The sequence below is a fragment of the Squalius cephalus genome (genome assembly GCF_949319135.1).
Source record: "Squalius cephalus genome assembly, chromosome: 13".
Taxonomy (NCBI): Eukaryota; Metazoa; Chordata; class Actinopteri; order Cypriniformes; family Leuciscidae; genus Squalius; species Squalius cephalus.
Genome location: NC_137134.1, coordinates 15,163,883 through 15,173,468, shown reverse-complemented (window position 1 = coordinate 15,173,468; position 9,586 = coordinate 15,163,883). Strand labels below are relative to the sequence as shown.

General features: G+C 38.7%; 1 protein-coding gene across 1 annotated transcript in view; it reads left to right on the top strand.

Annotated features, from left to right (window-relative positions):
* Positions 1-2,888: 2,888 nt before the first annotated feature.
* Positions 2,889-9,586, top strand: part of LOC307169362 (calpain-2 catalytic subunit-like) — a 26,563-nt gene continuing 19,865 nt past the window's right edge. The window contains exons 1-7 of the mRNA XM_079889967.1: positions 2,889-3,215; positions 5,410-5,479; positions 7,676-7,794; positions 8,203-8,336; positions 8,848-9,016; positions 9,148-9,231; positions 9,310-9,395. Of these exons, the coding sequence (XP_079746093.1) occupies positions 2,979-3,215; positions 5,410-5,479; positions 7,676-7,794; positions 8,203-8,336; positions 8,848-9,016; positions 9,148-9,231; positions 9,310-9,395 (899 nt within the window). The 5' untranslated portion in view covers positions 2,889-2,978. The remainder of the gene's footprint in view (positions 3,216-5,409; positions 5,480-7,675; positions 7,795-8,202; positions 8,337-8,847; positions 9,017-9,147; positions 9,232-9,309; positions 9,396-9,586) is intronic.

Here is a 9,586-nt window from a genome sequence, read left to right as displayed (position 1 = left end):
GACATGGGCGAGGCTAGCCCCTTTTTAGGGGTGCTTCAGCACCCCTAAAAAGGAGCTCAGCACCCCTAAAACTTGGAGTAAGAAATGTTGTTATTCTAAAAATATATACTGTATATATATATATATATTTTGTCTTTGACAAGGTTAAATAATGTTCTTCATCTTCAGTCGGCAGCAGCGCCAAGCAGAGCGCAGGTCAGAAACAGAGGCGCGCGTGTGTGTGCGTGTTTGTTCATCTGAGCCTCATTGGTCTTTCACTTCTCGTCGGTGTCAGAATATTTGAGATGACCAATCAAATCAAAGTAGGCGGGCTTTATGTTCACAGAAGCTGCTGAGCGCGAATTTTACATGGAATTTTAGCAGCACGACTGACGCTTCAGTTTACGGTCAAGTGCGAGTTAAGAAGATGTAAGTAGCTAAACTAAACATTTTATATTTGACAGTTTTTTAAGTCATAAATGTTAAACGAATGACAAAAATAATTAGAAAACTAATAAACTTTTGTCTAATTTCGACATTTTGAGCTGAAAATAGGCCTATATAACGTGTAATGTCATTGTGAGGGGACAAGAAACATTAACAAAGCCGTTTTCATAGGCACAAGATTAATAATGCATGTGTACATGTTGAGAATTAATATAATACAATTTGTAGCCTTCAGTAAATTAAAAAAGTTCAGCTTTAGGAGGGGAAGAGACAGGGCAAGATCAGGAGACTGAGAGAAAAAGACAGAGTGATGGAGATGAGGAGAGAGCAGGTTTTAAATCTATTTCTTATCCTTTTTGGCCTTCAAACGTCTTGAAATGCACATATCAGAGAAATAAAAATGTTTAACCCCATAACAACCTCACATTTATGACCTCTTTGATTATAAAGCCCTGTCTACGGCCATGTATTAGGCCTAGATCAATAATGAATGTGTACATATTGTGAATGAATTTAATAAACTTAGTTACCTAGCTTTCCTGGTAGCTTTGTCTGAGAAAATGATTCATAAATCAACCTATCAGTTGACCCTATGTTTACTTTCTTCACTGACAGACACAAATGAAAAGCCTATATCAGTCAAAGCTCAGCTTTAGGAGGGGAAAAGACTGAGCAAGATAAAAACAAAGAGAAGAAGAGTGTGATGCTGATGAAGTGTGGAAAATAAACAGCTGCCCGCACATGGTTTTAAAGCTGTTGTTATCCAATTTTTTTGGCCTTCAAAACATCTTAAAATGCACATATGTAGATCAGAGAAATCAAAATTTTCTCGGGGGAGCATGCCCCCGAACCCCCCTAAATACCTCGCATTTGGTACCTCAGTGATTATAAAACCCTGCCATATGCAATTACTGGATGATTGAATGAAACTAGTTAATAATGCGCATTAGACCATAAACTAACTTTTTTTTTTTTTTTTAATCATACCCTCATTGGGGGCTGAGCCCCCCTAAAATGAAAATCCTAGAATCGCCCCTGGCGGCTGACATTCACATTCAAGCTGAAAATGCCCGCGTAAGCTATACACATTTTAATTATAAATCAATTTGACGATGGAGATTACCGTACAGACATGAAATCACTTTCTCTGCCATCACAATATTTCAGCAATTATGTTGCTCGCGTTCTCCTGTATTCTCTCTCATTACGAATCAGAAGAGGGAGTCGGTTCGAGAGTCGGTTCTTTTCAAAGGTGTTTGAAAATCGTTTTTCATCTGAACAGCGCTTAGCCTACGCTCTGACTCGTTTGAAGCAGTTTCTCAATAAAAACAGGATGGTGCACATTAAGATATCAAAATAGGCTATGCATCCATAATACCACCACAGTAGCCTAGCATTTTTTGAACGATCATTTTTTAAGATTTTGTAAAGCTGTGTCATGAAGTAGAGTCTGAACTGAAGCTAGTTAAAATGTGTGGAATCATGAATGTGGATAGATGGGTTTTTGCTTTCAGTACCACAAGAAACTTATAGCCTATTACAGTCAAGTTACATACATTTAATGTTTTTAGACAAAAACAAAATACAAAAAGCGTCTTTCTCTAAACAGCGTCTTTGTTTGTTGCAAAAGATTTATGTAGGCTAATTTAAAATAATTTATAAAAGTATTTTGGTTTGAAAACCCACTTCTTCTTTTACTATTTTCATAATAAAACACATATAATTGCATAATGTAGATTTTTGTTTTAAAATGATCTGTCAAATTACATTCTGAAAATAAAAACAACACAACAAACACACAAAAAAATAGTTCATCATGCACCCAAGTTTTCTATTAATACAGGTTTCTAAATATTTCCGAAATAATATTGAATGAATTAAAAACATGCAGAATTGTCTTTTATTCCAGTCCACAAAATTCCCAAGTATATATATATTTTTTTTTTAATCATAACGGGGTAAATATGGCTAGAATTGTAGGATACTTCTTTAATTCTGTTATTAATACAACATTTGTTTTGCATTTCCCTTGCTTTGACCCAGATCCTTTTATGTGTTAAAAGTATCACATGTTTGATATGCGTTCATCAATGAAAAGGGAAGGTTGTAAATTATGTTTAGGTAGCCTATTAGTTAAGCCGATAATAGGCTAAATAAATGTAGCCTACAATATCTAGTGAAATCATAGCCCCATGCTAGTAAACAATATAGAAATGTTTTGGTTGCACTTTAATTTACAGTATGTGCACTTACAGTGTACTAAGAAATACTGGTTAACATATAAGGTAAGGTAAAGGTTATACGTTTAGGGTTAGTATAGTTACCCAGTTACTGTAATATAATATGTACATGGGGAACAGGACTGTAAAATAAAGTGCTACCAAAGGTTTTTTTTTTTTTTCAATAATAGCCCAATAGAACTTGTGTCCTTTTATTGCACTTGTTCCCTACTGACGAAAGGCTAATAACGCCCCTGGCTACGCCCTCTCCAAACGCGTTGTGAGCTGAGGTGTGCGTGTGTTTTCACTGTTTGTTGTGACGGACGAGCAGAGATGTCAGGAATTGCGGCGAAGCTCCAGCAAAACAGGGCTCGAGCAGCGGGCATCGGTACCAACGCTCAAGCGGTCAAATTCCTCAACCAGGACTACGAGGCGCTCAAGCGCGAGTGTCTGGAGTGCGGACGCTTATTTCAGGATGACACGTTTGAAGCTAATACATCTGCGCTCGGGTTCAATGAACTGGGACCAAACTCCTCTAAAGTGCGCGGGGTTGAGTGGATGAGACCAAAGGTGGGTGTAATACAATCCTTTTATATTTCAAATATTTAATAATAATAATAAAACTGAAAGTACACTGTACCTATTGTAGCTATTCCATGTTTTGATATCTTTGGCATGGACATTTCCCTTATTTGCATGTTTGAAGTAGTCTATTCATCCCAATAGTAACACATAATAGACATATTCTATATGATATTATATAGAATCGATATTCTTCTCAAACCAAGTTCACTTGGTTTGAGTATTTTGACTACTTTTCTTTCTGTTTTGCTCTAGGCCATCACACCTTGCTCATCTTGTTTTAGATGAGTTGTTCTGTGTTCGGTAAATATCTGGGTGTGTTCACCATCATTTGTTTTTTTTTTGAGGCACTATGAACAGGAAGCTGTCCATAGTTATTATAGGTCAGTCAGATCATTGTACTGAAAGATGAATGTGATTTCAGAAAAACAAATACACATCAATGTGTTTTCAAAAACCATCCAGGCAGCCATGAAAGAACAATAAGTCTACACTAATGACCGTGTAAAGCCAGCCATTACTTGTTAGTCTGAACCTGACAAACTGCTTCAGTACCAGACAGACCAGCAAATTATAGGAAGATCTGCTCACCCAAGATCATTTTAAATTGTGCATGCACTGCTTTGTGAGCCGCGTTATGCATTACTGGTTGCCAGAAGACCTTTTAGAGTCAATTAGAGTAAATATGATCCTTACAGCTGGGATGATGGATGGTTATTGTTGTATTCAAGAATGGTGTCAGTTAGACTCACAGCTTTTTTTCCCCAGAGGAATAAATGTATTCAAACAATTTTTTAGAATAAATATTGTGGCCTAATTGTTAGAGAGTCGGACTGCGGGTTCGATTTTCAATACTGTTTGGAAATGACTGAGGTGCCCTTGAGCAAGTCACCTAACCCCCAATCGCTCCCCGGGCACCACAGCAAAATGGCTGCCCACTGCTCTGGGAGTGTGTGTGTGTGTGTGTGTTCACTACTCACTACTCCTAATGTGTGTGCACTGACTTGGAATGGGTTAAATCAGAGGACAAATTCCGAGAATGGTTACCCATCCTTGGCCTTCACATGTCACTGATTACTTATTATTGCTTATTAAAGTCATTAGAAAACCTTTGAGATTTCTTTCAATAACTACACACCGAATTATAAGCTAATTTTTCAACCCTGTTACTGCATTTCTCCCGTTATAGAAAATGTAACGTAAAATTCAAACACCCGAGAAGACATATCATTTGAACCCTTCCGATGATGGGAAGATAAAATTAATTTTCAGTGTCAATTTTTACACAAATTTCAGTGTTGACTGCTCAACCATTCAACCCTGTTACTCACTTTATTGTAATAACAATAATCAAGAAAATATGTTTCTTATGGTAAATATAGGTTAATAACTACAACTCAATAAAATAACCACAAAATATCTAGCGCCTACTGAGCTGTGTGTTATTTAAGCAAATTTTGAAACCCTGTTACTGCAATCCCCCCTTGTTATAGAAAATGTAACTTAAAACTGTAACACCCAAGAAGAAATATCTTTTGAATCCTTCCAATGGTGGGAAGACAAAATAACTTAGTTTTCATTGTCAGTTTTTACACAAATTTCAGAGTCGACTGCTCAACCATTCAACTATGTTACTCAGGTTATTGTAATAAAAATGATCAAGCAAGTATACACTTTTTAATTTATGGTAAATATAGGTTAATCAGTAACTACAACCCAAAATAATAACCACAAAATATCTAGCTACTGAGTTATGTTTTATCTAAGCTAATTTTGCAACCCTGTCCTGCATTTCCCTCCTGTTATAAAAAATGAAACTTAAAATTGTAACACCCAAGAGGACATATCATTTGGACCCTTCCAATGGCGGGAAGATAAAATTACTTAATTTTCATTGTACATTTTGACACAAATTTCAGAGTTAACGGCTCAACCATTCAACCCTGTTACTCAGGTCATTGTAATAAAAATGACCAAGCCAATATTAAAATAACCACAAAATATCTAGCTCCTTCTGAGTTCTATGTTATTTAAGCAAAGTTTTCTACCCCATTACTTGGCCCTATTTTGTTTTCTATTGTATGGAGCCATGTGTTTGATCATGTTGATCCAGCAATTAACTCATCTCTTGTTAAGGTAAACCTGTGATTCATGTTTCTGAAATGCATGTTTTGTCATCCAGCAACTGACGTCCAACCCAACGTTCATTAGTGGAGGAGCGACCAGAACTGACATCTGCCAGGGTGCTTTGGGTGAGTCCATTTACCTGTAATATTAGCCTATTGTTGAGCTGCTGAAACTTTAGAAATGTTGATAACAAAAGTTCATGTATAGAACTGCCTCATATAGAATGGCCATCAGAAGACACAAAAGCATTTTTTCTGGTTGAGGGAGTTTGAAAATCATCAGATTTGCACAGGGAAACACCCTGTTTTAACACACTAATTCAATATGATCCATTTTTTATTATTATTACATTGTCTATTTCCTCATATCTGGGAATTATATTAATTACATATCTTAAAGAACTGTTCTGAAATGAAAATAACTACCAGGCTCAGTAGAATCTGTGGAATGGAACAGAATTCCTATTGTAGAATATGGAAAAAGCAAAACCTTTTTGTCTAGGTTGCAACTCTATATCCAAAACAAACACATACAGTGAGGAAAATAAGTATTTGAACACCCTGCTATTTTGCAAGTTCTCCCACTTAGAAATCATGGAGGGGTCTGAAAGACCTGAAATTCTATCAGCTAGAATTCTGACCCTCAAAGACCTGTTAGTCTGCCTTTAAAATGTCCACCTCCACTCCATTTATTATCCTAAATTAGATGCACCTGTTTGAGGTCGTTAGCTGCATAAAGACACCTGTCCACCCCATACAATCAGTAAGAATCCAACTACTAACATGGCCAAGACCAAAGAGCTGTCCAAAGACACTAGAGACAAAATTGTACACCTCCACAAGGCTGGAAAGGGCTACGGGGGAAATTGCCAAGCAGCTTGGTGAAAAAAGGTCCACTGTTGGAGCAATCATTAGAAAATGGAAGAAGCTAAACATGACTGTCAATCTCCCTCGGACTGGGGCTCCATGCAAGATCTCACCTCGTGGGGTCTCAATGATCCTAAGAAAGGTGAGAAATCAGCCCAGAACTACACGGGAGGAGCTGGTCAATGACCTAAAAAGAGCTGGGACCACCGTTTCCAAGGTTACTGTTGGTAATACACTAAGACGTCATGGTTTGAAATCATGCATGGCACGGAAGGTTCCCCTGCTTAAACCAGCACATGTCAAGGCCCGTCTTAAGTTTGCCAATGACCATTTGGATGATCCAGAGGAGTCATGGGAGAAAGTCATGTGGTCAGATGAGACCAAAATATAACTTTTTGGTCATAATTCCACTAAACGTGTTCGGAGGAAGAAGAATGATGAGTACCATCCCAAGAACACCATCCCTTCTGTGAAGCATGGGGGTGGTAGCATCATGCTTTGGGGGTGTTTTTCTGCACATGGGACAGGGCGACTGCACTGTATTAAGGAGAGGATGACCGGGGCCATGTATTGCGAGATTTTGGGGAACAACCTCCTTCCCTCAGTTAGAGCATTGAAGATGGGTCGAGGCTGGGTCTTCCAACATGACAATGACCCGAAGCACACAGCCAGGATAACCAAGGAGTGGCTCTGTAAGAAGCATATCAAGGTTCTGGCGTGGCCTAGCCAGTCTCCAGACCTAAACCCAATAGAGAATCTTTGGAGGGAGCTCAAACTCCGTGTTTCTCAGCGACAGCCCAGAAACCTGACTGATCTAGAGAAGATCTGTGTGGAGGAGTGGGCCAAAATCCCTCCTGCAGTGTGTGCAAACCTGGTGAAAAACTACAGGAAACGTTTGACCTCTGTAATTGCAAACAAAGGCTACTGTACCAAATATTAACATTGATTTTCTCAGGTGTTCAAATACGTATTTGCAGCTGTATCATACAAATAAATAGGTAAAAAATCATACATTGTGATTTCTGGATTTCTTTTTTTTTAGATTATGTCTCTCACAGTGGACATGCACCTACGATGACAATTTCAGACCCCTCCATGATTTCTAAGTGGGAGAACTTGCAAAATAGCAGGGTGTTCAAATACTTATTTTCCTCACTGTAAACACACCCTGTCAAAACCTGCTTTATTCCATACAACCCAAACACTTTTGTGCTTTTTTTCCTATCTTGGATCAAACGCCACGGGTTTTCTCACATACAAACATGTCCCTCCAGTTTTCCACTCTATATGAAATTCTTTGGCACTGATAAGAATCACAATCATGCTGCTTTTGGTGAACTGATGCCACATACTGGCTATAAAGAAAACGTCTGTGATGCAAATAAGTTTGCAAAGTGTGTAGGAGGAGCAGGAATAATAGGAAAATTATATCACATCTCCCTACTGGTTTTCCAGGTGACTGTTGGCTTCTAGCTGCCATCGCTTCTCTCACCCTGAACCAGGACGTCTTCGGCCGCGTCGTCCCATCTGGTCAGAGTTTTGACGAAGGCTACGCTGGAATATTTCATTTCCAGGTTAATAGCCTCTCGTCACATAAAAGCCAACAAACCAAACATATTACGACTGATTTAGCTTTTTTTATGGGCACTACCAAATACGGATTATTTTAATGTTTAAGTGTCTGCTAACTGAGATCCTGAACAATTTTTTAATTTCCTTTTTCTTTTTGACATCCTATTAACATAATATACATGTTTTATTTTCATATTAATTTATTTATTTGCACACTCAGTATTGATATTGTTGTTATTTATGATAAATTGTCTCCAATCTTTAAGTAAAGGTTATTAAGCCACACATTTCCCTCTTAAAAATGATATTTGTTACCATACATTCAGTTGCGCTGTTATATCTAATTGACATTTTCCATGAAGACGTTTGTCAAATGTTCCATTGTTCACATATGTCCATTGTTTCTTCAGTTCTGGCAGTACGGTGAATGGGTGGACGTGGTCATTGATGACCGTCTGCCTGCAAGAAAAGGAGAGTTGCTGTTCGTTCACTCCGCCGAGGGCTCTGAGTTTTGGAGCGCTCTGCTGGAAAAGGCCTATGCAAAGTGAGTATTTGTAGATTTCTAGCTCAGTAGATTAAAAGTTGTAGCCTCAAACTCATTTACACTAATAAAGAATAAAGAAATGAAGTGAAGAACCTTTAATATCCATAGAACCTTTCCATTCCACAAAAGGTTCTTTAGATTATTAAAATGTTATTTATACTTAGACTGTTTACACCTGGTATTAAGATGTGTTTTGGTTGATCGAATCACAAGTGGACGACGCTAAATACAGGTGTAAACGGGGTCTACAACGTTTTTAGCTTGTCCACTTTTGACCACTTCCTGAGGTAGTCGAAAATGCATTAGACCGGATTGCTTTCGTAGTGTAAACGCTCATGTGATCGAATGCGTTCAAACAGCCGCAAAAGACCGTCTACTCTCCACCTACTGACCTAACGCGTTAACGTTATGGGAAGCGCACTAGCCAGATGGGATTTAAAGTTTGTTGGCTAAAGACCCAAGTTTAGTTTGAAGATAAAAAAAAACTGAAAAACTACTTCCTTGTCCTCAGGCTGAACGGCAGCTATGAAGCTCTCTCTGGTGGCTCCACCACAGAGGGATTTGAGGATTTCACCGGAGGCATCGCTGAGGTCCACGAATTGGCGAAAGCAAGTCCAAATCTCTTCAAAACCATCCAGAAGGCTTTGAGCTGGGGCTCACTGCTGGGCTGCTCAATTGACGTGAGAAACTTCATATTTATGTGACTTTGTAATTATTAGCAGTTTGTAACTGGATCTGTTATTTTAACTGTCACTGAACTGTAATTAAAAGTCATGCGTAACCGGTTCTGTTATGTTTCTGTTTCCTGTAGATTACAAACACTGCAGATTCAGAGGCGATTACTAGTCAGAAACTGGTCAAAGGACATGCCTACTCTCTTACAGGAGCCGAAGAGGTCGGTGTTGAGGAGTATTAAGCATTTCTATGTCATTGGTTTGCATAGATCATTAAATGTTGCCCGGTGTCTGCACAGGTGGAGTACAGGGGCGAGTTAACCAAACTGGTCCGGATCAGGAACCCCTGGGGGCAGGTGGAGTGGACCGGACCCTGGAGTGATGGGTGTGTAAACCGGTGTTGGCTTCAAAACACACAATGTGACATGTCTGCAAATTGATTAGCACATAAAGCTATAATTCTGAAATCCGTTTGAGGAAAAGAGGTTATGCAGGTTGGTGTTGCGGAAAGTAACCACACCCACCTGTGGCTTCTTTCGGACATGTTTACTATAGGAGAGACCGGAGTTGCTATGG